The 27,421-nt window shown below is 41.8% G+C and overlaps 3 protein-coding genes across 3 annotated transcripts; 1 reads left to right on the forward strand and 2 right to left on the reverse strand.

The window, feature by feature from the left end:
- Nucleotides 1-2,218: 2,218 nt before the first annotated feature.
- On the reverse strand, nt 2,219-3,138 carry LOC308128727 (uncharacterized protein; the record flags this gene model as incomplete). Its single annotated transcript, XM_080494393.1, has 3 exons — nt 2,219-2,483; nt 2,574-2,679; nt 2,865-3,138. The coding sequence occupies 3 exons, from the start codon at nt 3,136-3,138 to the stop codon at nt 2,219-2,221; spliced, it is 645 nt and encodes a 214-aa protein (XP_080350519.1).
- A 964-nt stretch (nt 3,139-4,102) lies between these two features.
- On the forward strand, nt 4,103-21,813 carry stx18 (syntaxin 18; the record flags this gene model as incomplete). The annotated part of the gene is given in 12 exon segments (XM_080494659.1): nt 4,103-4,142; nt 4,145-4,302; nt 16,527-16,594; nt 17,733-17,848; nt 18,215-18,292; nt 18,929-18,995; nt 19,095-19,180; nt 19,993-20,084; nt 20,277-20,335; nt 20,798-20,867; nt 20,972-21,052; nt 21,152-21,813. Coding segments are annotated over 12 exon segments (1,011 nt in total). The 3' UTR covers nt 21,248-21,813.
- A 541-nt stretch (nt 21,814-22,354) lies between these two features.
- LOC308129741 (neuronal vesicle trafficking-associated protein 1-like) lies at nt 22,355-26,752 on the reverse strand. The gene is made up of 5 exons (XM_080495788.1): nt 26,672-26,752; nt 26,228-26,373; nt 25,858-25,974; nt 24,441-24,551; nt 22,355-23,676 (listed from the first exon to the last, which is right to left on the reverse strand). Exons 2-5 carry the CDS (start codon nt 26,354-26,356, stop codon nt 23,476-23,478), a joined length of 558 nt encoding a protein of 185 aa, XP_080351914.1. The 5' UTR covers nt 26,357-26,373; nt 26,672-26,752; the 3' UTR covers nt 22,355-23,475.
- Nucleotides 26,753-27,421: the final 669 nt, after the last annotated feature.

The raw sequence follows: 27,421 nt of genomic DNA on the forward strand, positions 1-27,421 counted from the left end.
TTATTTTTATGAACATGTTTATGGGCACATGTCAATTGATTTTCCATTACCTACAACAGAAGCAAAATCTACTGCAAATATTCGGGAACTCGCTGCCATTGAGGAAAGTCCACAGATAAAAAATAAAATAGCACATTACTCGCAGTGATAAAATATTTCAGTTTGTTTTCTTAATGTGTCAACAAACTAATTTTTCTGAGTACAGCTTCAACAATGAACTAAGACAAAATGGATTCCAAACTCAACAAAAGATTTGCACTAAATGCTTCACTGTAATCATACTCAAAGTGAAGTTTAAAACAAAGCTGTACAGCGCGTAAGCTTAGTAACTTTACGGTATAAATGTAATTCATTGAATTGGTTTGAGGGGGAAGCGAGGCCCTGACATACTGTAATATTCAAGAATGAGCTCTGTATATGTTGGTGTGAGTACATACAAACATATATTTCTTCCTTAACTTTTGACTCCTATTGTACTCCTAAGATTTCAAAAGCTTCAGAAAAAAGTAAAACAAAAACCCCAAAAACAGATGTGCATGTCAAGTGCACGATAAGACACTACATACTCTGGGGCTAACAAAACAATCTTACAACTATCTGAAAAATGATGCAAGAATGAAAGGATTTCTGACAATACAACATTCAGAGAAACTTCTTCATATATTTATTTTCTTGTTTCTTTCTTTTTTGACAAAAAAAATTATTAAAGACCATTTACTTTCAGTAGCCTGGATTATAGCCTGGACATTGTGTTAACAGGTCTCAGCAAAATAAATCTGTTAACACAACTGCAGCTCATCCACAACACTGCATCCGCAGTCGTCACCAACACTGAGGGTGGAGTCTGTTACACATGGGCTTAAATCTCTGTACAGGCTGTTTGTGTGACAAATGATCGACTTACTTCTGAACCATAATGCATTGAATGGTTTTGGGCCCAAATACATCTCAGACTTACTTAGATTATGAAACGTGCAGAACCTGTTGATTCTGCTCGGTGTTTTCAGAGTCAGAACAAACAAGGTGAAACAGCTTTCAGTTCCTACACTCATCACCTGTGGAGCAAACTTCCTGCTGGCACACACCTCTTTTAAGTCAGACCTTGAAACACTATTATTTGCTCAGGCTTTCTATCAAACCATAGATTTTAATTATTTCATTTCCTTTGTTTCAGTAGTTCTTACTTCATTCTCCTTTTTTATGCTTTATGTCATTGCATTTATTTTTCTGTCCTGGTGAATTGCCTTATGTCTGAAAGGTGTTGTGTGAAGAAATTTTCATTGAATAATGTTTCAGAGTGATCAGAGAATGGAGAACATTTTTGCTGCCCGTCTGAGAGGTCATTTGGGGCCTCCAAGACCAAAAACTGTTCCCACTAATATAAAACACGCTGGAGTACTTTGTAATTGTACATCTGTGTTGGGACATAGTGCAGATAATACTGTACAAACTGGTTTATCACTGTGGCAGGGTATATTGGTGTTACAGTGGTGTCTGGCTCACAGCAAGAGGGTTGTCAGTTCAAATACCACCCGGGGCCTTTCTGTGTGGAGTTTGCATGTTCTCCCCAAGAGTGTGTGCAGTTTTCCCCCACAGTGGGGATTAAAACAGAGCAATTAAAAAAAAAACGTTTTAAATATAAAGTAAAGACATATTTGAGAGACAGGAGAAGACCACATAACTAGTCTAGATCCGTAGCGAACAACTGTCATCTGCCAGGACGCACAGCGATAATACCTTGAGGGGTATCCATGTCTGCAGTTGCTTCCTCAGGCATAATTGATGACTGAAGTTGCACACAAAATTCAAATATCTAGTTTTAGGAGCTCTGTTGGAAATGAAGGCCATGCTGTCTTGCTGCCTCACAGTTCAGCAGAATGACAGCAGTCGCCGGGTACGTGGCTCCAAAAAGGCCCTGGAAACCTTCCAACAGATCCATAGATCCTCAGCCCAGCATTAAGCAGAGTAGGTTGCTTTCATGGCCAACATTTTACTCCCAAATAAATTGAATTTGTGCATTTGCGGATGCCCTGGCATGTGGATGATGGTAGCTGAGCAGGTCACTGAGTACTGTTCTACTGAACAGTGGCCTTGAAACTTTTCTGATTGCTGTGATGGAAAATCTAATTTTTCTCACAAAAGAGAATATAAAATGAGAAAACTTTTAAGAGTTCAACTGTAATAAAGACATCACAGTAAGTAAGACAACCACATACAGTCACTCTTTTTCAATTGGCTCTTCCATTTGCTTTTTCATCATCTTAATTTTAAGTGTGTAATATTCCTCTTGGAGCCTGAGGACAGTCTCTTGTCTTCTCAGCACCGACATTTCCAAATCCTTTCGCTCCTGCGGAGTCCTGCTGTGAGCTGATTGCTGAGAAGTCGAGCGAGACGCATCCAGATGTGCTTCAGAGTCGGTGGACACAGAATGCCTGGTTGGGACCATTTCATCTGTTGTGTGGTCGTTTCCATTTTTTTCACAGCTGTAAAGAAATATATAGTCCACAAATTGTTTGACATCCATATTTAATTAAGTGATGGGCACATCTTATGCCAGAAACGGTGTTACTCACCCAGGTTTGTGGATCCACTCATCATTTAGCAGCGTTTCTGAAAAGTTCATCACGGAAATAACTATTTGGCTCACATCACTGTAGTTGTTGAGGGACTGGACTTCAGCTGAGTAAAGAAAGAACATTGTACATTCAATAATACAGCAAACAAAGAATGCAACATGAAACCTTATGATATATTTCGTGAAATCGACATTCAAGGGCTCTGCTTAGTCAGCAGTCTCAGAATGTATTTCTATAATCTAAATTAGTAAACTCTTTATTGCTCATAAAACTGCAGATTTTTCTTACTCTGACTCGTGTCCCTTTTTAGTCGTTTTATTTCATCCTTTGCTTTCGCAAGCAGATTTTCCCATTTCTTGCTACAGTCCGAAACTGTACGCTGAATCTCTGGGAAGGTATTGTTGAGGGTTTTGGCAATCTCCTCCCAGGCTTGTTTCCTTTCTTGTGGCAACACTCCAGTGCTGCTCTTCCCTCTGATCACATCTTTCTTGTCTTGCAGCAACTTAGCAAGAAGAAGAGACTCCTCATCCGTCCAGTTAGGTCTTCTCTTCCTGCTCGTCATCCTGTAAAATGCTGTTGGAGTGCTTACATGAGTGAGATACACAGCGATGACATCAGTCAACACAGCCTTAACTTTTTTTCCATTTCAATGGGATTTTGCTAAATGAAAGGATCAATTCTGTTTAACCCAGAATAAATACATGCTCTTGAATCACAACGGATCATTTTCTAAACGGGCCACAAAACTTGAATGATTGTTGGATTTTTTGGACTGATGAGGACATCAATGTACCCAGAGAAAACCCACACACATGGGGAGAACATGCAAACTCCACACAGAAAGGCAGGGCCAGTATTTGAACACAGATCTTCTTCAGTCCATTCTATCCATGCGTATACTGTTAAGCCTTGCGCATATTACTTTTACAATTTTTACTGTCTTGTTTGATATTTGAACTTACTCTTCTATTTCTTATATTCTTGAGAATCTCCGTCTGGGATTAATAAAGTATTTTCCAATCCATTATAGTCTATTCGAAATAACCATTACTCTTTGTTTCCCAAAATCACAATGAAATGTTCAAATGCACAGTTTTGGATATAATTTAGGTTATTTAGTGTCCAGTAAGAGTTTTTCAGTACAGATGCACTGGTATTATTATCAATTTTGTGATTATTAGACTGGAGTTATTTGAAAGAGACTAAGTCTGTGTTTAACAGTGTTGTGTGTACACACAACATGAATATTAGAGCAGTAACTAATTTCAATGGCACTATTCAATATAGGCAAAAGTTTCACCTAAAATGTTTCACTTAAACCACATTTAAGGGATTTTTGCACAATCGTAAGACTTCCGCTGAATGAATCGAATCGAAAGAGTGCAGCCAGATACAATTAAAGTAATACTTAAATGATGTAATAGCATAAGGGAGTGAAGAAGCTGCATTAAATAAATACTCACAGAAAACCTTTAAGGAGAATCTTTAAGAGCTCTGTTCCGTCTCAGGGAAAGCGTCGCGGGGCGATGACGCAATCAGATGGTGACGTGTCAGTTTGTTTACAGCTGCAGACATGGCGGTGGACATCACTTTACTCTTCAAAGCCAGTGTGAAGACGGTGAAAACAAGGAACAAGGCCATTGGAATAGGTTTCGACTCTACCAAAGATGAAATATTCAAGAGGAGCAGACCGAAGAGCGGCTTCTCTCCGAAGGCGAAAGAAGTGGTGAGTGTTTGCAGACGCGAGTTGCAGCTAACGGCGCTAGCTGCACCGTGAAGTTAGTCAAACATCCTCTTAAAACCTCAAAGGTTTTTATAAAACTCATCATCCCGGTGGGTTATTGAGGCAGTGTTCGTTTAGTTCATGTACACTTTAGAGTTCGACTCCAAACGTGTCGGTATTTCAAAGCGTGCGTCACTAAAAGCAAGGTACAGTCTGTCGTCCTTCTCTCATTGTGTACAGATAACTTGTATTTTCACATATTGTTAATATGTGTTTGTGTTGCAAAATGGGATGAAAGACACCTCACTCACCACAGCAGCACGATCGAAGCAAAGCTTGCACGTATATCACCTATGAAACTAAATCGACGCCCTCATAGTTCTGTACAAGTAATATTTGATCTTTTTTTTTTAAATGCATTTACTAAAAGTTATGTCCTTTATTCTCATATAAATCCTGTGTTAGAGGCCCCCTGTCCTACATATTTTAGTTATCCTCCTGCTTCAGCATATGACATAATGGTGACGTCAGCACCAAGATTGTCCCAATAACAAGCCCCTTATTGCAGTCAGGTTTGTTGCACCTGGGAAAGAGCTAAAACCTGCAGGACAGGGGTCCTCGAGGACTGAGGTTGGAGACCCCTGCTTTAGATAGTCCACTGTTTTGATTTCTAGGGGGAGTTGAACACTTTCTGTCAACAGACTGTAATTTCATTTTGAGTGGCCTGGATAGGTACAGTAATGCAATAATAAGCTAAGAAACATATTATGTTATTTCAAAGTTTTTCTTTGTTGTGGTACAGAGAATACGTGATGAAAATATTTTTACAAAACCAAATAATTACTATGGAAACTTGCTACAATCTCAACATAAAGCCAATGTTAACAATACCTTTCGGTGCAAAATACAGTACAGTGCCCCCCCCCCCCCCCCCCAAAAAAAAAAAAACAACTTTGCCCACAGCTTTTGCATTATGCATGTTTTTACAAATTCACTATGACAGCATGGCTTTCAGGCCAATACATTAAGGCAGCTGTCTTTCACACAGCATCACCAGTATCTCAGCTCAGGTCTCAGTGTTGTGTTGTGTCTGCTACTCTTGAGACATTTTTACAAGTTGCCTGTCAAGCTGCTCAGTAACCTACTTCATAGACATGATATCCCAAGTTGGATGTGATTACTTGTACAGTGTACAACACATCATTTTTAATGTGTCACCAACATCCTATACTGTCGAATGCATTCAATATCATAAAGAAACTTTTTTCTTCCAAAATACTACAGGTTGCAGCTTGTGTAAATCATCTTCAGTTCTTTTTCATGCTTCCTCATTACATGAATTAATTTCCTTTTTAACCACTGGCGTCTTTTAATTGAACTCTTTTCTGATATCTAATTTGGGGCTTTTTAATACTCCAGAAATGATTCCATTGTTTGTCATTTGTAGGCAACTTTACAGACATTTTACTCCCTGTCTAATTGACTACAACTAAATGAATAACAAAACAATAACCTATTTTGATGCATGTACCATGCATATAACTTGCTGCATTAAATTGAAGTAAAGCTTTAACTCGTACTTTGTCAGAAAGTTCATCTCAGCTTCACAATGTTTATTTCAGATTAGTTCATCATGTCAAACCAAATTTAGAAAAGCTGCCTCAAAGTGTGTATCAGCTATTTACTCTGAAGGAGTGGATTATTTTTATATGAATTCAAATGGGATATTTTGCATTTAGTAGTGTGATGTCAAACAATGGTGGATATGCATACAGACTTGCAACTGTGATATAAATTCATTCATTCATTCACTGCTTTCATTTGTTTTTTCCTTTCAATGAGCGGACATGTTTGTAACTTTCAAGATGCTAATTAAATTGCCAGAATACGACAAATCAAAGCTCATTGATTGGTCAGTACTCAAAACAAACATCTTTTGTTTTTAGTCTGCTACACACACGCACGCACACACACACACACACACACACACACACACACATGGTGGCATCTTCTAAAACCAGCTCACATTAGGTCAGTGCTTCTCAAATGGTGGGGCGCGCCCCCCTGGGGGGGCGTGGTGGGGTGTCAAGGGGGGGCGCGAGGCGGGCGCGACTTTCAGTATTAGTGTCTTTATTCATGCTTGAACAATAAAAAAGGGGCCTCCAGCCACTAGGTGGCAGCAGTGCTCAAACTAATCAACAAGCTGCCTGTTCAACCTAGTAGAGAAGAAGAAGTACTACACATGAACACCGTGTACAGAGCTGGCGGAGGAGGAGGAGAGGTGGAGAAGTTTCTGACAGGAGTGAAAAGAAAAAAAGGATGAGGCATCAGAGGAAAAGAAAACAGGTGACAGTAACCGGTATAAACCTAGTAAGAGCAGGAGATATGACGATGCCTACATAGCCCTTGGGTTTACCGTGAACACGGTCGGAAACGAGGAAACACCCGTTTGTGTTTTATGCCTAAAAACTCTGGCAGCGGAGCATGAAACCAAATAAATTAAGACGGCACCTGGAGACCATACACCCGTTATGTCAGTAAGCCACTGGAGTTTTTTCATCGTAAACTCCATGAGTATCGCCAACAAGCCGGTCATTTCGTTAGCGCGGCATCAGTAAACAAAAAAGCACTGTTAGCCTCTTACAAAGTTGCCCACCACATCGCAAGGTGCAAAAAAACCTCACACCATAGCAGATTTATTTTGATAATCAGGCGATTGTATGCAGAATGCTGGTGCCAGCAACTCATACAGTGGTTTATACAGATAAATAAATATAATCAAGTTCTCAATGGTAGTACAATATGGGGGGGGGGGGGGCGCTGAAAAAAATTCTGTCCTCTAGGGGGGGCGTGACAGAAAATAATTGAGAACCACTGCATTAGGTAGAGCTCTGAAGAAAGAAGTACACTATCACTTATTGTTGTATGCGTTTAAGTTTCAAGTGTTTCAGTGTCTTCTGCCCTGCAAAACTGTTTGACCATTAGCAAACAATAATGAAGCATATTATCTGTGCATATTATGGGGGGCAGTTATTTCATTTCATTTCAATAATGCACTATTAAATAGTTTGGCAGTTTACCTGAACAGCCAATGTGAGGGTTGAAATAAAATATATTGCCAGTGTTTGGAAAGACGTTTTAAGACCTCGTAAACAAAACTGCTGAATATATAAACCACACATTTTTTATTGGTTTCAATTAGAAGGTTTCGTTTTCTTATTTTTAATCCGATGCCAATTGCTCTACTTTTTGTGCAATCTGAGCCGAGTTATAAACTAATCATTCCAATTAAGTGGTATTTTAATGTTTACAATATGGTGTTTTCAAAAACATTCCCATCGCAGAGACGAGCCCTAACATTGGAAGTAGTTATACATTCTATGCACTCATTGCAACAATGGTCACACACTCACACATACATTGGCTGGACAGTAATTTACAGAGTATCTGTACATGACCGACCACTTGAATCCTTTTTATTTTCAACTAGATCAGACTAAAATTGGTGAAACATAACGTTGGGTTGTAAGGACCCAACTGTGAATTTCTGGACAACCAAGAAAGGGAACAGCATTGAATGCAATTTATTTAGAATGTGTTGTAAAACATGGTAGCCATTCTGTCTCTAAACATTTGTATTTCTATGTATGGTAGCAGGTGTCTCCTGAAAGCGAGAGCCCAATCTCAATTGGCTCACCCGAGTACAAGGCCAAAAGTCAGTTTGTTTAGAATATCTGAAAGTATTTTTGCCCGAGGCATTGACGGCGCCATTTCTCAACACAAGTCACTTCCATTATGTTCTCAGCTGAGAGAAATAATTATCAGCAAAATAGGAAAGCACTCATTAAAACGCCACCAAATGTGCTTTGAACTGAAGTCAAACAAGAGGAATGTTCAATCCTGCTCAGTGTGAGAAGTTGAGAATGAATGAATGCGCCCTGCATGATATCAAGGTGGACAAAAGCTAGTTATTTGGGGGCGGAAACCCCACTTTTGAACCCCAAATACTTTTCATGCCAACTGTTCAGTCCCACTGATCCCCAACATTGACGGGCTTGAATTCTGGGTTCAAATTGAAATAGGTGTAATATTACTTAGAAAACCCGTCAGGCTCCAGGCTCCTCTGTCTCATACTGAGGAGACGTGGCAGGCTCTTCTGTGATATCTGAACTGGTTAAAAACAAGGGGGCCGGGTATTTGAGAACTGTTGAAATGTGGACAAGTTTGAGTTCAATGTATCTTTTTAAAGATTTAACAGAGATTTATCAATTTGTAAGATTCTTTTGTAATTTTCTATAAGCCTGCATTTAATGATGGGGGGGGGGGGGGGGGGGGGGGGCGACAACGTGCTTTGAATATTTTTTTTTAGGAGACAGCTTAAACACTTGGCACAAAATCTCATTGCTGACATTTAGTTACTTCAAGAGATTTCATATAACTCGTATCCCTCCTAAAGAGCACATGGCCATCGTCCATAGTTGGCAAGATGAGACAAATCACTGGCAGCTACAAGCCTTCGCTTCATGTCATGAGTGATGCTTATACAACCAGAAGTCCTTGGCCTGTCATGAATATCGTGAACACAGACCTCTTCAAAGGCACCTTAAAGAACCACTTTACGTTTCCCTTGGGGAGTCGGGACGTTAAGTTGTACCTGATGTCTTCAGCCTTGAGTCTGAGGCCAGTTGGAGTGGCTCTGCACAACCAGGTTTTTGTTATGTTCCGTTACATTGATATTAGAAATGGTGGTTTAATAAACGCACTGCTGCTGACTCGAAAGAAACCCGACTCTGTCCTGTGGTGCCCTGCCCTCTGCCCTCACCCTCCCCACCCCACCGCTGTCTCTTTGGTGTTGCCGATATCATCTCGGGCCATCTCGGAGAAGTAGTTTTTATACTTATTGAAATTGTGAGTTTGGAATGTCCTGACTGCGTACAGTTATGTCGTGGTTTTCGCCCACGCCCCCCCCCCCCCCCAATTCAGCTATCCGTGCCTCTCCCTATGCAGCCTGACGTAGGCTGCCTTTTTCTTCTTCTTCTTCTTCTTCTTTTTTTTTTTGGCCCCGAGTCGCCTCTTCCCATGTATGATTCCATAAACATGCTGCAATAACATTTTCTTTCGGCTCTCGAACAATTTCTGGGGAAAGCCGATCCTCCCAAGAGCCAGTGATTAAAGGTGGAAGATCAAAACAGAGAAAATATTAAATTAGGTCCCCAGTAACAATGTTGACGGCCGGCACCTAATGCACAACAGATGTGGGTGCCCTTCAAGACATACATAACTCTCCCACTGACTCCCCCCCAAAAGTTCCCATTGGAGCTTCACAAAAATAGAAAGAAAACATCAAAGTTGACAAATACACAGTGGCCCTGTGAGACTTTTTTTCCACTCAGAAAGTTGCACAGTGAGAAAGGAAACGTAGCGTCGCTCCAGCCGGTGTAGAAAAGGGTTTGATTGACTAATAAGAGGGCCAGTGTTTGCAGGATGGGGTTTGGTCAGGGGAATCTTTTACCTCATAGGGATTGGTTTTGGGCACGGTGATCTCCATTTCACTGCTCACCTCGTCACTCTCCACAGTATGCCGCCCTTCTCAAATTTAAATGGAGGAGGTCACTCTAAAATTGTTAAATTGGGTGTAGAAAATAGGGCTTGGCTTCCCACTGTGACTTTAAGTAATGGCGTTCCAGAATTGGCTCCTTCTCGGTGTTTTCTTTGAAAACTGTAAAGTGTGGCCATCAACCAGCTCTTACAAGCATGTTATGTTGTTGGACGGGCTCTTCCTGGTGAGAAATCGATATTGAAATAGGAGGCTCGCGTATTTTCAAAACCTTTAGCTTCAGTTCAAGAATCTCGTTTGTTTGGTATTTGTTCAAAGTTGATTATACAGCCAAATGTGTTTTCAGACGTCTGAAATACCATCAAAACTCTAAATCAGTCCCAAGACTAGTCCCGCTGTGGAAACGGAAATGAAATATTTTCACCTTGAATTGAAGCATGATTTCAAAAGAGATGGTCAGATTTTAAAAGGTGGAAACTCAAATTGTGTGTTGGGATATTTTAAATGTATTCTGATCAAACTGATTGAAGATTGTAGTTCATTGTGGTGTCTTCAACTAAAAGACTATTTTGCATGAGCAAAGTTACAAAAAAATTTTTTTTTATGACATTTCTGAGATTTTTGATGAATGTAGTTAAAATATTAATAGTAGAGCTTCACACAATTTAGATAACAAAACAACTTGTTCACAATATGTACCACTTTCCAGACACAGAGTTCAGCTTAAAGTAGCTTGCAAAGAATAAAACTAAGTTAAAATAAATAAAACCATGAGTAGCAATATATAAACACAGGCATGCATGAATATCCATAATAAATATGATAAATGGCAATAAGAGACCACAAGAGACCTTAAGGGAATTGTTATCCGAATAAAAACATTTTTAGTTGTTGAATATCAACTGGTAAATTACATTCTTTTCAATGCGCTCTTTCTTTCTGGTGTGAGTGAGTATATAGACGTTTGGGTAAGCTGTCATCAATGATTAGTTTCAGGTAACCGTGTTCATGAAGCTTCACAAAGTACCACGAGTGTTCTGTGTCGTGATTGGCACTGTAAAACCTGAACTGGTTTTCATTTCTCAACATCAAGCTTGTTTAGGACTGGTTGAGACAGTTTTTTTTTTTTAATACATTGTTTTGCACTTCCTATCTTGCTACTAGTTATAGGAACATAGTTTTTCCTCATTTAATGAAAAGAAATGTGTCCAGTTAATGACGTTTAACATACTTATAGTTATTTTGTCATTCACCATGCACAGATACGGCTGCGATATAATTCTGTGTTTATTTGTGACGTGAAATACGTACTGTATAAAGGAAAGAATGGGGCCTAACAATGAGCCCTGTGGAACGCTACACTTTATTTTATGATGGTTTTTCTAATGTTCAGTTATACTGACAATTTACGTTTTGGAAATGGAAATTGACTCTTTACCAGCTGGTTTAATCCACACTTTGTTTTCCCATTTACGCCAGGGTGACTGATTTTAGAAGCATCTGCTGTCAAGCCCGAGTACAATCCGGATTATTGTTCCCTGCATGCAACAAAACGTTCTCCAGTGCTTCACGACACTTAAAATCAAAGAGAAAGTGGCGACTTGCGGACGCACGTCAAAACCGTAAATCAGGAGAGGAACACCAGATACTCTGCAGAGCAAGTTGTTTAAGTGGAACAAAAGTAGTGTGAAGCCCAATCGATGAAGGCTCATTTCAACCACGGAAACGCGCAGCGAGGGCAAAGCAGCAGCTGTGCACTTTTTTCGAGAATGTTGCGAGCCCTTGTCATTAGTTGAATCTCGGGTTATTGTGCTTCACAGTTGCGGAGATACTCGTCGCACGGATGACAGGAGGCTGCATACTTGACCCCGACACTGCAAAGTACAGTCTGAACCACCAAACTGCAACAGATGTGTACTTGTCTCCTAAAGCAGATGACGGCTGAAAAGGAGGCTGGCGTGCCTTTCGTTGTAGATTAAGATGTTAAATTCAGCCATGGCGGATTAATTATGTCTTGTCATTTCACATCAACGGTGAATGCTCTAAGAGGAAGTAAAGAAGATAATGCTGTCTAAAGACACTACGCTTATTGTTTGTGCTTGCCAGTCGTACAGTCGTACACAAAGGCAACTTTTTCTGACTGAAAAACTTCCCCCCGGTCACCGGGGGAAGTTTTTTTCTGTCGTGGAAGGGTCGACTTTTTAACTGCATTATCTCATCCACTGAGGTGAAATGAACATATTTTTCCAAGTTTTCAAGGATTTCCTGTTTTCTTTTTTCAGTTTTATTCAAATCGATCAGACTAAAGTTTTTTTGGGGGGGAGAAATGTTTGTGGTTTCTGTTTCCTTTCATTTGGTCGTGAAATTGGAGAAACCAGACTCTTTTCAAATGTTTTAAATTGGGTCCATTTAATATTCTCCAACATCATGTAAAATAACTTGGTTTGCCATATTTTCTTGTGTGTGTGTGTGTGTGTGTGTGTGTGTGTGTGTGTGTGTGTGTGTGTGTGTGTGTGTGTGTGTGTGTGTGTGTGTGCGTGTGCGCGTGCGCGTGTGCGCGTGTGTATGAACAACTACACATCTTCATGTGTAATTCCAGAAACCAAAAATGTGCTAGTGAGCATGAGATAAAGTATGCACGGAGAGCTAAGAGGTGACTTGGGTTTTCAAAATACGTGGTAAATCCTTTCCATTCCCACTGAAAATCACATCCTCCATCGAGTATATAATTGATATACGAGCCAATCAATGTATTCCGTTTCAGTCGGCAAATTCTGTTTTGATGTGCAACTGCAGGTTTTGTTTAATATGCGTTTTCTATGGCATGAATTTGACATTGTGCTCATAGTGGAGGCACCACTGCACCAGTGTGTTTGTTTTCTTGTCCCCTTTGTTTACGTGATCTTGACTTGTGACTTGATGTCACCTGCCCTTCACACAGGCCACATTGCCTCTTGTGTTTAGACGTCTCTTTTTTTTTTTTTTTTGTCTCCTGCTTTGTCCAGTTCTGTCTTTGCTAGTTGAACATGACAGGCTCCGCCTTTACATCTGTTTCACATGAAATTGATTGTGGAAATGTGATTGCTTCAAAAAGCAGCGACAGAGTTTCCACTGACACCGGTCCAAAGCAGACTGCAGAGCCTCTCTCGGCGGCGGCGTCACCGACCGGGGTCGTGTCGCCAGTTTCAGCTGATGGCTGCCAGTTTCAGGCTGTGTGATCGGGCTTCATTAGTGCATTCAGGTTTTTGTGGATTGATAAACGCCATAGAGCGTAATATTGTTTGCATCCGCTTCGTGCACCTTTCAACATGCAATGCGTTCAATGATTCCCCTCCGTGACGTACAGGTCACGCGTTATTCTGGTTCTCCACCGCATCTGAAAATCAGAGTTTACGGTTTATATTCATGCTTGATTGTGTCGCGTGATCAAACATGAGCAAACACCACAACAGAGTCCAAGTGCTGCTTAGCGCGTCTTCGCATCCAAACAAATTATCCCATAAAAAATATAACGCATTAATGCAACTTCAGCACACAACGGAAAGGTCAAAGACACTGTACATGAATGGTCTTAAAGGCTTTGTGTGATTGCCTCTTGTTTGTTTATGGAGCTGACTAAATCATTCAAACTGTGAATTGACATAAGAAGACAAAACTGAGCTCATTAGGGAGTCAGACATAAACATGATAATAAAGTCAACATGTGGCCCAGTCTTCTCCAATGCAGCATCCCTCCCTCGATCAGGCCCACATACCTCAACACAACATGGCGTGGCGTCGGCGTCGATAGCCCACGGTCAGGACACACAAGGACTTAAACCAAAGCGGGACAGTCATCATCAAACTCTTGTCAGTTACCTGGATTTAACGAAACAAAGAGCCATCAGAGCTCTTTGGAAATCTGCTCGCTAAGCCTTTTCTCTTTTCTTCCTCATAATAATCCCTCCTGATGGTTTGTTTGGACTCAGTCAGGGCTGGAGGGGAACAGGGGGAAGGAGAAAGTGAGGAGGTAAAGTGGGGGTCTTTGATGATGACGAGATTAGATATAGCCCGGCAGACTGTCTCCTCCTGCCTTTCGCTGCAAGCTCTCTCACACAGACACACACACACACACACACACACACACACACACCTATGGAGGCTGTGTGCATGCACATGTGTATCTCCGCACACAGACACACACACATAGGGTGAGCTGCATGCACAAGGCCACCCCCTTCCTTATTGTTGAGGAATTACTTGCTCTTTAAGGTCTTATGTTACAAGAGCAATTGATCCCTCTGACCCCCTGCAAACCCTTGAGGTTGTGCTGGGAATCTGAGCTCCAATGTATACACACAGGAGGCAGCTCAACCCCCAGAGCAGCCGTCCTGACACTCCCCACTACACACACATGCACACACAGTTCTTCTTATTCAGCAAGTTCAAACTGAGTATTTAGCCCTGCCTGCTGGTCAAAGTGGTGCAGTAACACACAAAGCGGAGTTATGGCCAAAACGTGTCTATACTCCGCACAGAAACTGGACTCTGAAGCCAGCTGCTAATTGTAAGCAGAATGCATAGTTTATAGTGAAAGATAAATTAGTGATTTCATGCGAGAGTTTATATTTTCCACCGTATGGCAGGCCAAGAGGAGCTTGACTCAAACTAAAAAAAATTTGCTTCCATTGTGGTTTTTCTTGCTTGTAAATAAGTATTTCACCGCTGGCTCTGGTTTTTGTTGAAATAAAGACGGAGTCAAAGGTCACGCTATCACAGCCACCTAATGATGCAACAGAAAGGCCGATTCCAGTGCTCGGCCTTCTCAAAATATAAAGTAAAAAGCAATATTTAGGAGGGGAAAAAACGGTACGAATGACATGTAGGAAGAGAATATATTTTTAAAAAATTTCATTAGAAAACACGATTTTTTCTAAAAATGGGATGGTTCAACTATGAATAGTTTTAAACACATGGAACCTAATCTTCAGTGCTAACCATACAAGGTAATGCCTCCGACGGTTGTTGACTTCATATAAATGAACATCTACTTAAAAATTAAAGCATGTAGCATAAAGCAAGTAGTCTGAGAAGAGTTCATCTTTTAATTGACCGTCAATCTGGGCAGACATTAATGTTCAAAATATTCGGAAGCTTTCTACTACACTTTCTAAGAACTCCCTACATTATCTTGATTAAATGTGCTGTTTTGTTTTGTTTTTTTGTTGTTGTTTTTTTTTCAAAAGTGTTGGAGAATTAAGATACACTACTTGCCAGTCCAACAGCACAATCTTTCTTTCTTTGTTGTCATTTTAAGCTCATGTTTCCTAATAACTTCACAGTTTACATCGGAGTCGACACGTGACATTTTACTCAGTTTCAATCACAGCGACTCCTAAATGATCGTGATGCGCAAACTCAGGTAAAGTTGAATAGAAATCCGTGTTTCTCACTTAAACACACATGCCGAAATGTCTTTTCTGTGAGGTGCTGCCTGTGTGCATTTCTAACGTGCTGAAGTAAGCACTTCACTGTTAGAAAGGTAACCAAGTGGAGCTGAGTGCACAGAACCCACTTTTTTTTTTTTTCAAGTTTTTTTTCAAAGATCTGTGAACCATAAGAAAGTTTCTGTTCTCTCTGAACCCCCCTCTATTAACACTTGACCTCAAATAATTGTATTATTAGAAGGGCGGGCTTGTCTCAGCAGCTTTCTCCTGCATCAGCACAGCCCCCACGGCAGTCTCACACGTCACCGGGCTCCCGTCTAAACCAGAGCCGGAGTTCTTGGTTTCATACAAATTGCTCAGACACCTTCTCTTTGCTTTGAAAAACCTGTATTTCTTTTTTTTTCTTTTTTTTTCTTTCTGGAACACCAGCTCCAATGAAAGCGCCGGTTCGGGGGCACCGTGACGCAAGGAGTGAATGTTTAGAGACGTGTTTAACCGGCCGGTGCCAGGTTACTCCTCACAGCCAAAGCAATTTGATAATTGAGCTTGTTAGAGGTAAAATAGCCGAAGGCTGAAGACAGCGTCGACGTGCTATCAAAATAATCCCCCACATTTCTCCGGTCGCTGTCACAGTCAAACTCATTGTGTCATTTTTCAATCCTGGTCTTGTCTCATTTCTGTCTTGTGGTGGATCCAACAGAGCCGGCTGTGTGTGCGCCCCCGCATGCTCCAACTCTGCCAGCAGAGCTTTGTGGAAAGGGAAGCCATTTGGTATTTTTTAATATTTGACCAAATTACAGCAGCAAATATTGGATTGAACCAAGTTTCCTTTGGTTTGCCTGCACACACATACACAGACGCACACACACACAGTGATAAATAATAACAGAGCATGACTTTAAATTAGAGTTTTCTCCGTCATTGCTGTGTATGCAGCCGCTCGTGGTTTTATTTATGAGGTCTGTTTGAGGAAAGAAAACTGTTGATTTGATTCTCGTATGTCCCCGAGCTGATGAAATGTCACAAGTAAATATTGAGAATTCACATGGCGCGATCGACGTTGGTCGCCTTCTGTCACGCCGAATAAATATTAAATGATGCATTTACTTTGGCTCCGTCTAAATGTATCCAGAGGGAAACGAGTTCCAATCGCCGTATTTGAAGGAGCCAGTGGGAGATGTCTGTTAAAGTGGTGCGTTGACATGATGAATTCAAGTAACGTCTTTTCCACTTTATCTCGGCAGATCGCGAACATCACCAAGCTCAAAGACTTTCTGCTGCAACACAGAAAAGATTATGTGAGCGCCGGAAGGTAAGCCTCCCCAAACAGTCACAGTAATCCGCCACAATCAACAACAGCAGACCCAAAAACCCTCCCAAGGCTGCCGGGGAGGGCCGGCGACGGGACAGACACTTTGATTCCGACTGGATTCAGACGGGGTCAGGAGTCAGGGTTAGCTGATGGGACTTTGAAATATTTGCGAAGCGCGGGTGTTTGTGTGCGTGTGTGCTGCAGGGGCCGGCTGCTGGCACAAGGTCAGCGGCGAGTCGGGTGGTCCGGAGAGGCAGGCTCCAGTCTAATTGTCTGGAATAATTGAGCTGCAACCAAGTGGAGAACAAATCACGCCCAGGGACTAATCCAGACCTTCCTCTCTTCAAGGCCCCTGTGTGCTGTGTGTTTGCTAGGTGTGGGTGTGTGTGTGTGTGGAGCAGCTAGTGTTTTATGAGATTTGTTGATAAAGTCACAGCAGAGCACATTAACTAAACGACAGACTTATCAGTGGGTGGGGTGCGGCCGGGGTTAACAGTGGGAAAATCCAGTTTGTGCATCTGCTGTCGGCCTTGAGCTCCTCCCGCAGCCCAACTCTCCCACTAACTTTATTCAACAAAACAAGATTTTCACTGGATACGTTAAGCTGGTTAATATGTCTGAGAAAAAGGGAAAACCTGTTTATTGGTGCCAGACTACAGTGCAGTACAATTTTGGCTTTCTTTACTTTTTGTCATCGTAAGTTTGAATTGAATCCTTTATAGATTTTGATTGTCATATTCCATCACTGCGTCATCATTTCACATTAGATATTTAATCATCTATAATTAGATTTTATTGCTGTAGAATAATCAAAAACTGTGCAATGAGTGAAATCTCCTGTCTTTTTTTCCCCAAGAAAACGAGATGTTGCCATTTCTGACAGTTATGCAATATTATTTGTTGGAGCTGAGAAATTCAACAAAAAACATATTTCTCCTTTGAAAAATTGTGCATACAACTACTGATGGCTTGTCTAAAATAACAACAACAACAAAAACATTAGAAATGACAGTCGGTGCTGCAGTGATATTGTTTACTGAAGTAAAATATAAAATGTTGTGCATCATAGGTTTTTTTATATGAATTATACAAGCAATGTCTTGAAAGTATCTAAAGTCACACTTGTTGTGTATTTCAGCCTCATTTCATCAGACATATCACGCATGACGGACAATGAACGAGACCAGATCGACCAGGATGCTCAGATCTTCATGAGAACCTGTTCGGAGGCCATCAGGCAGCTACGCAACGAAGGTGACACGTCAGTGGTGTTGATGTGCAACGGATAAACACGCAAAAACTGAAATATTATATCAAGAAGTAACCATCTTGTTTACAATGACAGCATATCTTCCAAGTTACACCACTATTTTAATCAAAACAGCCACAGGGAGCATGTTTCTCGTGAAATGGTATGAAATAGTGACACCTGGTGTTTAAACTGCAGCGTTGCAGCCCAAATCCAACTGAACTGCATCTGGACGCTGACTCCATCACTCCTTGATCAAATGTATCTCCAGTACTTTCTTAATGTATGATTAGATAATATACTGTCTTTGTGACTTGATTAATACATTTTACATACTGGTCCTTCAATATGAGATCTTGTCGTCATCACAGCGGATAAAAGCATAACATCAGCTCAGATAAAGGAACACAGAGGAGCCGTGCTGGACCTCGTTGAGATGTATCTAAAAGGTAAGTTTGTGCAACCAATTAAAAGTCGAACAAGTGAATCCTGGGCAGAGCGTTTTGAAGGTTCATTATATTTGAGGAGATGGACGTTAAAGGGGCAGCTTGCTCTTGTTGACAGAACAAGGAAGAAACAGTGGTGACTAATAACATCAGTAAAGTCTTTAGATCTGAGGTTGCAGGTGCGACTCCCTTAAGACACTGAAGCCCAGATTGCTCCCAATGGATGAACTTTATGTGTGAATGGGTGAAAGTGACTAACCATGTAAAGCGTGTTGGGCAGTTGAAAAGCACTATATAAATGAAATCCATTGGTCATCTGTGACTTTGTGTGATACCCTATTGAGACTGAAGCATTGTTGTGTGGCGTGACTGCAGTTGGTTTTAAATGCTTTTATCTGTTTTTGGATGGGAAGCGTTTATTCTTCTTTATTTTATTTGAATGCACTTTTTTATTTCAAAAGAAAAAAAATAACTGAGAAAACAAGCAAACACAACACTCAACGAAGTAGATGCATTTGTTTCCCCCTTTTTCTCACATTGAAAAAGATCTGGACACTTGTGGTGTGAAATGACGCATACTTAGCCAAACTGATTTTATTCGCGGTCACATCATGTGTTTATTTTGCTTTTGCTGTCCAGGGGTTTGTAAGCTGTACTCTGAGCAGAGAGCAATCCGAGTCAAGAGAATGGTGGACAAGAAGAGGCTGTGAGTGGTTTTGTAGCGCATTCCAATAATATCTCCCATATTCATGTCGGCACTGTCGAGACACGGGAAGCCTTTCACCCTGCGCTCTGGTGGTTTCAGATCCAGACTGGCACCAGATCACCAACATCGAGTGGACAAGCCTGCGGAGCCCGCAGAGGAGAAGGTTGTAAAGGAGGAGAGTTCAGGTATGTCGGTGATCCTGTGAGAAGCTGCTGCTTGGCCAGAGCCAACTCTGCTGCTGGACGGTGATTTATTCCGTATTTGTTTTCCAATGTATGGCATATTTTACAATATACTTAATGCAGTCAGTGGCATCATAAAACAAACACGATTCATTTACCACAGCAGTCGCCATTTCTTTTTTCTTGGCCTGATATAAATTCGAGAAATTGCGTTTTTATGGGTTTGTTGAAAAATGTGCAGATCTAATTTGGTAAGCTTGAGAGCGACCCGATCTCCTCGACGGAGTACAAAACACCTGGTTGGGAACCCGTTTGGATTTCTTGTATTTAATCACTGAAACTCATGTTTACTCGATATTGTTGTGCTCGGAAATGTAAACCTATTTAGCCTGTAAGATAACAATGAGTACAAGTCACAGCTGGAGGACATCATTTAACAACAACAACATGCTTAATTTCAACCCTAACACTGAATATGTTCAACTAAATATCTATTACTGGAAAAAGTGTTGTAGCATCTTGACTTTTCAATATATTTTCAGAGGATTATGATTTTTAATTTTTTTTTTGCTAAATCTTGTTAACTTGAATATTGAATGGAAGACATTCTATTTGTAAAAAAGTTGGAACAGCTGTTTAAAGATATTGTTTGTGCCATATTAGTAGAAAAGGCATGAAAGCAGTCTTATGTGATCTATGAGTTGAAAATGATGATTATCTGTGGCTCGTGTGTCCCGTGTGACGAGCTGTAAATTAGCAGATCCTCCCTCTTAATAACTACTTGAACATAAAATGAGGCCGTTTCATTGTTGTAGAGAAGAGCGTGTTGGAGGTGCCAGATAACCCCGTGAGCCTGTGGGAGGAGGGTCGGATGGAAGATGAGCTCTCTCCCGAGGAGATCCAGATGGTACGACACCTCACAGACGATTACTCTCGTCACACAATGAGCAAACTATTGTGATTAAAAACGGCTTGTTTTGCATCTCATGAGGATAAAATAAGATGATTTTGGGGGCGTTCGTGTTCTTGATGCTCCGGCGCTTCTCCAGCTACGTCATGCTTGACCTCAGTATGTGTGTGTTCTTATTTATCCTTCTAGTTTGAGCAGGAAAACCAGAGGTTGGTGAGTGAGATGAGTAACCTCGTGGATGAAGTGAGGTGAGTTTCTCTCTGCGCTCTTTCATCTTTTACTGTGTACTCAGATAGGTCAGTGATTTCACTTTGCTCCCATGAGTACTGTGCGTAGTTTAAAAAAAAACAAAAAACATTATTTAGGAACCTTTCGTGACACACAATGACACTTTCCCACTCACAGAATTACACAGACATTGTGACTGAAATGCCAGGGGAGCAAGATAACAATTATATGAAATGCCAGGTGTCGGTGCAGGCAGGATTAAAATGACCCCTGGACATGGGTGTTTGCAGATGACATTCTTGCTGTGGTGGTCGGAGGAAAGCAAACATGTTAATTCCAGCAGCATTTCTGAGGTCCTGAGGTGAAAGCCACCCGGCACCCGATCCACCAGCAAGTCTAATGTCATCTGGAAGGACTTGCATGTTGCTCAGTACGCTGCTTTCAATGGGACATTTCAAGCTTATTTTTTTTGGACCCACCAGGCAAATCGAGGGAAAGGTGGTGGAGATCTCCAGACTCCAGGAGATCTTTGCTGAGAAAGTCCTGCATCAGGTAAGAGGAGGGTTTGCTTGTTTGTTTGATTTTCTGTGGCATCCTTCAGCGATTTTTAGAAGGGGATTCCTGTAGCTCATCTCCCATCTCACTATTTGTGACAGGAAACGGAGATAGACAGCATTCATCAGCTGGTTGTTGGAGCCACTGAGAACGTCAAGGAGGGAAATGAGGATATACGAGAGGTATGTTTGACTGAAAGAGGTGAAACGTGTGATTTAGTTTTGGTGGACAATAATGAATCCAATCCATAAAATGCGACTGTGTTTGTATCTTCTGACCAGGCCATCAAGAACAACGCTGGCTTCCGGGTGTGGATCCTCTTCTTCCTCGTCATGTGCTCCTTCTCACTCCTTTTCCTGGATTGGTATGACAGTTAACACTGCTGCGTCGCTGGAGGGACACAAAGCTGAAGGCGGCACATAGGAGATGTCTCATACAGAAGGAAGGTCGACACTGAGACTGAATGTACAGTTCACTCTGGTGGAGCTGATCGACACCCTGGTCCTGATGAACGTTGGGAGGTTGAGTGAAGAAAGCAGTTAATTCTTACCTGATGCTTGCAGTTTACCTCTGTTCAGTACTTGCAGGGTTTTAAAGTAACGCCTATGGAAGCACGCTTAGTAACAAAGCACTGTGTCCACTTTAACTGTTTGCTCCCCCAGATGGACGGTCGGACTTTCTCCTGCACTAAAACAGTGATTGGTTTGGTTGGTTTGATGTTTCTAAAACTGGCTAAAAACAGTTCTGCTCACACCAGAGTGTCTGCACCCTGTCAGTGCAGCTTCATATGTTTTAAGAAAAAATTACTAATTTATGCCTCCATGTTGTATCAGATCTTTTACTTGACTGTCAGATGCAATAGACAAATCATTTTGACATTTGTGACACTTTTAACTGTATAAATCAACCATTTAAGGTCCAGTAAAACCATTTAACACCTGTACTTGACTGTTTTCATGTCTTATTTAAGCAGTAGAGAAACCATAAAACATTCTATACATCAGTCATATTAAAGACTACATACATTTGACAAATTATGAAGACAGTACAGTATAATAAAATGAACCCAAGATGGCAAGAGAACAATAATCGATGGAGACGAAAGAAGTGAAGCTCAGTTAAAAAAAATTGGGGGAAAAATGTGTATTTTCTTTACTCAAGCCGCAGCTTGTCTCAACTTGTGTCGGTCGAGAAGAAAGTGATTGATTCTTCTGCTAATCTGTTTGAGGATTAACCTAGTTATTTCATGAGAGCGTTAAAGTGCTTTACAATGTTTCTTTGATCTGAACTCGGGGGAGAACGGGAGCCCCTCGCCGAGGCGCCGACCACATCCTGAAAATGTTCTCTCTCAGACACACGGAAGTTACGGTGGCATCAGTGTGAAATGTGGGCACTTTATTTCAGTTTGACATTTTTTGACATTTTTATGTAGCAAATGCACTTCAATGGTAACCATTACATCGTTTGAAAAAGGTACGTATTTTGTGACAGTTCAAGTTAAATGACAAGTACAGAAGAAAGCAACAGGACAAGCAACTACTGTCAGATTGTTCCACTACAATAACCTAAATCTAGTAACTGCGATAGCTGCCGGTCAGCCATCAGTTGGTGACAGTAACCAATGCAAAGCATTGCACAATACAGTGTCTTCACAAGCAATGCAAAAAACATTCAATACAGTAGCATAAGAGTTATGCTATAAAAAAAAATAACTGAGTCGTGTGTAGCCAGCAAAAAGAAAAGGAGGGGGGGGGGGGGGGGGGAAAGCACATGATATTCACAAAGAGTGCAAATGAATAGAAACAATCGATGTCTGTTAAAGACTTAATGGATAGAATACTAAAAACATTCTTGACAGCACTAAATGCAGAGCGCAGTACGAGTTGACTCGAAACAACACTATTTAAAATATTGTTTTCCTCCGCTGGTATATTTCCTCCAGATCCAACCGTCAGATTTTCACAATATCATAAGCGGTAAAACATTTTAACACGGACAAACCTCGGTGGCAAATGTGCTCCAAACGTTCTCCACCTCCCCTACATGCTCCGTCAGTACATAAAATATTGGAAAAGGAGATCAAAAGCAACCTGATTGCTATCGGAGTCATGCGCGCGTGCGCGTTAAAAACAAGCGACGCGGACACGAGATGGTTCACAGTCATTTTCACAATCTGAGTACTAAAGTGAGCTCTGTTACATATGTGTATGTACAAAGACAGTGAGTGTGTGTGTGTGTGTGTGTGTCAGTGTTTGTGTTGCTGTGGCTTTTTCTACACATTCGCCACTCCTTCCCAAAGTGTAAATAAATAACAACATATGCTATTCAAACAAACCGGGAATCCGCCCGACCGAACGCCGAGACTTATTGAAAACATGCTCAGAATTTCCACAGATTTCCTGCTACAGCACAACATCAGCCCGCCAAATTACATCAACATGGCGGCGTAGCACCTCGGGCAAGAGACGTTGATTTTTTTTTTCACCCACAGAAAGTCACAGGACTCCGAGGTTTGCTTGAATGGCACAACCCTATTATTTATTTTTCTGCAGCAGAGGAGGCCTCCCCCTCCTCCATCCCGGGGGGTGGGGGTGGAGGGGGGGGGTTAAGCCAGCTTCTGGGCCGTCTCCGTCTCCTGCTGGGTGACCTTTTCCTCGGACATGATGGTCATCCACGGTGATACTGACCGAGTGATGGTCTGCTTGGCTATGTTGTAGTGGTTGATGAGGGTGAAGAGACGGCCGCGGCCCCCAGGGCCCTGAGGGGGGTAGTTACTGTAGAGGCCGGCCGGCATGCAGCGACCTTGCTGCTTCACAAACAAACAAACAAACAAAGGATCCATCATTCAGACTGATGCAAAAACTGCTGAAAAGGTGGTCAACGTTATTATTCACGAAAGTACGATGAATTCGAGGAAACTTTGTCATCTGCATGAGGAGCAAAAACAACAGAGTAAGAAGAACATAACTTTCATAGTCATTCATTCATTAGGGTAAAGTTTTTTTTTTTAACTTCAGTTGAAAAACACCTGCTGCTGCTAAAAGTGTAAGATACTGAACTACTATAACATCCGTAAACTCAGTATTAATCCATTTATCCAAGCATAATAATCATACCATAATCATCATAAGTCTGATTACAGATGAGGCAGATATGTGTTTAATATTTTATTTATTGTTAATCAAACTGAGGGCCAAAGTGTGTTACTTTCAGTCTTTCACAAGTCCCTAACTTGACGTTAAACTCAATGTATAGCAGTAATTTTCTACATACAATAAAGCGCTGTAAGAGTAGATTATTCCAATAAAGAAGTCAACAAAGTCAGGAATGACATCAAGTCCTGTTATTGTTAAAATGAGTCATAGTCGAGTCGGAAAGCTACTGATCCATTTTATTTCAGTCTCACTGCATTATAAAAAAAGACATCCTGGTTGTTAACACATAAGCGAGACATAAATTGTTATTTTAGCGATAAAAGTAACATCCCTTGTAACATGAATTAAAAGCCTCCGGTAATGACATTGCACGGCGATGTTTCACAGAGAGGGAAACCGCTTGCGGCAGTTTTACCGTGTATATGAAGCTGTCGGGGCAAGGCTGCTCATACTGGTACACCTTGTAGACAACCAGGAATACCACACACACCAGGAACGCCAGGGCACAGATCACCAGCAAGGTCACCTAAAGGAGACGCGGGATAATGTCACCATAGACGGACCACACAAACGAACTGCGTCCCACCAAACGAGGACAACGTCTGATTCATCTTCTTTTCTTTGTGGTGAAACATCGGCGCAAGAGTGGGAAGCATACGTGGAAGTACAGTTCAGCTTGTTCCGCATATATAAGACTTGATGAGCAAATGACTCGTGTGGCCATCGGTACAGGCCGGCTCTCACCTCTCAGGGGAGTTACATAACAGCTACTGGTGTTTCTGGGTGGTGGGAGACGGCGAAGGCGAGGCGTGGGAGAAATTGCCTCATTACTGCCTAAGATGTTGAGCCCCAGAGGTGTGCTCGAGTTATTTTTATGAGCCAGTAAGGAAGACTACAATGCTTGTGGATGTTATACATTTTGAAACAATTTCACAGAAATGGCACACTGTACATGTATTCAGGCAGACGTAACCAATGTAAAACGCTGTGCCTGAGCATTAAACAAGCTATATTGACCTTTAAATTTCTCTGGAAACGGAGCAGCAGGGAGCCGCGCGTCCACAATACTGCAGCCCGGAGTCAACGTCGCATGTTTGATCAGATTGTTAAGAGCGTGACAAAAAAAAGAGACATTCCTTGAATCTGTCTCTTTGAATCCTGCAGTAACACAGCAGAGCAGACAGTACAAGGTGTACAAAGCAGAGCAACAGGAGCTTCAGGAAGAGAGGGCCGGTGATGAAAGGCCTGCCTGCAGCGTTTCAAAGTGCCGACGTGAAGACGGGAGCTGTGTTCTCTGAGACATCTCTTTGCCTCTAAGATGTTTGAAAATTAAAGGTCGACACACCTCGATCAGACAAACTGTTGATTGTGGATATGGAAGCGGAGCCTGTGCGGTTTCACGAAACAGGAAGTGTTGCAGTGGGTTTTTTTTAACTTGTTGCGAAACCACATTTAATAATCATTCTGGTGGTTTGAACACATAAATCTGACACCGGGGAGAAGGGAGGAGTGTAAAGGGAGGTGGGAAAGATGCTGCCGTTCGGAGGCCATCGCCATGGCAGCGGCTGAATTAATGAGGGTTTCAGGGCGGGGTTTAACTGAATCGTTGTGCATTATGTGTCCCCGTGAAGCCAGGCAAAATGACAGGAAGCACCGGGTGTGAAAGAGAAGTATAACTTTGGATTAGAGAGGGAGCATCATGAAGTCTGTGACAAATGTCCTGAGCTGCAGGGAGACAGATGTCCCCTCTCTGGCACATGGGATGTGTGGGAGTGTGTGAGGAGAGAGAGAGAGATGCTGGGAGTGAGATGATACCGAAACAATCTTCTTACTTTGAGTCGCTCAGAAACACCTTCGATGATGCTTATAGAGAACTCTGCAATTTTAGGAGACCGGAGCTTTCCCTTCTTGCTCTCAGCATCATAATCTGCCTTTGTCTTCACCACCACCTGGTAGAAAGAAGACACACACACACATACACATGCTCAAGAAAGATCCAATCATCTTCAAGATACAGCCTCATGAGGAATCAACCCAAACAGAAGCAACATTCGCAAAATAGTTTGTATTCTTTCGACTATGCAATAATACATGTGCAACAATGAGCTCTGGCCACTCACCTTTTCTTTGAAATCACTGAAATACATGAAATCAAGGTTAAAAAAAAATGTTTTTTTTAATGGACAGAATTAGAGGTCCTACCTTATCTGGTGGGGGAAACTGAAGCTGACTGGCATCTAACGGAGTGATGAGAGGGATGGTGTCAAATCCGTCTTCAGAAACCACCTTCCCGCTATTCTTCTCGCTGAAATTGTTCCCCAGTTTAACCATTTTCCCAGCTCAAAAACCTAAAAAAAAAAAAAAAAAGGAGGGGGGGGGGTTAACAATGACGTATAACTGAAAATGCATTACCGTTGTTCCTTCCGCGCGGTGAGATCGTGCGTGGAAAAGTGGGTGACAATGGCAGGAGAAATCAAAAGAAAGGGATGCGCACGGTGCGGGCCACGACACAGCCTGGTAACCACCAGAGCGCAGGGGAGCACAGGGGGAAGGGGGGGGATAAAATAAAAAAAGCCTCCGACATAAAGGGACTGATGCGCCATCGTGGTGGGGGAAAAAGAAGATATACTGCATCCAAAGACTCACCAGATCAGCCGAGATGGGTTCTGAATCAGCGCACTTCACCTGCTGCGTAAAATGGTTTGAATGTTTGTGCGTCTTTCTCTCAGTGTTTCTCTCCTGTCTTCTTCTTTATGTGACGCAGCCGATTTGCGGGGAGCTGCTGGTGCACAATATGGCCAGCTGGGTCTGTGCGCCGCGCCGCGGTCCCTCCGAGCTGGATGCTGCTGCTGGCGTCTGGCTGCACTGCAAGTGATGTAACGTCCTCATCAGCGCGCGCGCGCGCGCGCGCGTACCCACGCACGCACACGTCGGTGTTCCACAGCCGAATAACAAATGTCCACTGATGGAAGGAATTCAAATAAACAAAACTAAAACAAGATTTAAAAAAAAACATAATTTTTACGCACGATTGTTTTGATCACGTGCCAAAAGCATCGTGCGTAAAAAAAAAAAAAAGAAAAGAGGAAGAAATCAATTCCAAGGGTATTCACACACACACACACACACACACACACACACACACACACACACACACACACACACACACACACACACACACACACATTTCTACTATGCAGAAACTAAACTTCTACTCAAACCTGTTCAATATGTTCCATGGTGATGTTTTGATGATCTGCTCTCCACCTGGTGGCTTCATAGCGAGAAGACCCTGTGTGCAGTTTGCATGTTCCTCCCACAGTCCAAACAATGTGCGTGTGACCCTGAATTCTCCATGTGAGAATGTGGGTAGTTTATTGTGGAGGTCTGAATGTA

This window comes from Blennius ocellaris (assembly GCF_963422515.1).
Source record: "Blennius ocellaris genome assembly, chromosome: 4".
Classification (NCBI taxonomy): domain Eukaryota; kingdom Metazoa; phylum Chordata; class Actinopteri; order Blenniiformes; family Blenniidae; genus Blennius; species Blennius ocellaris.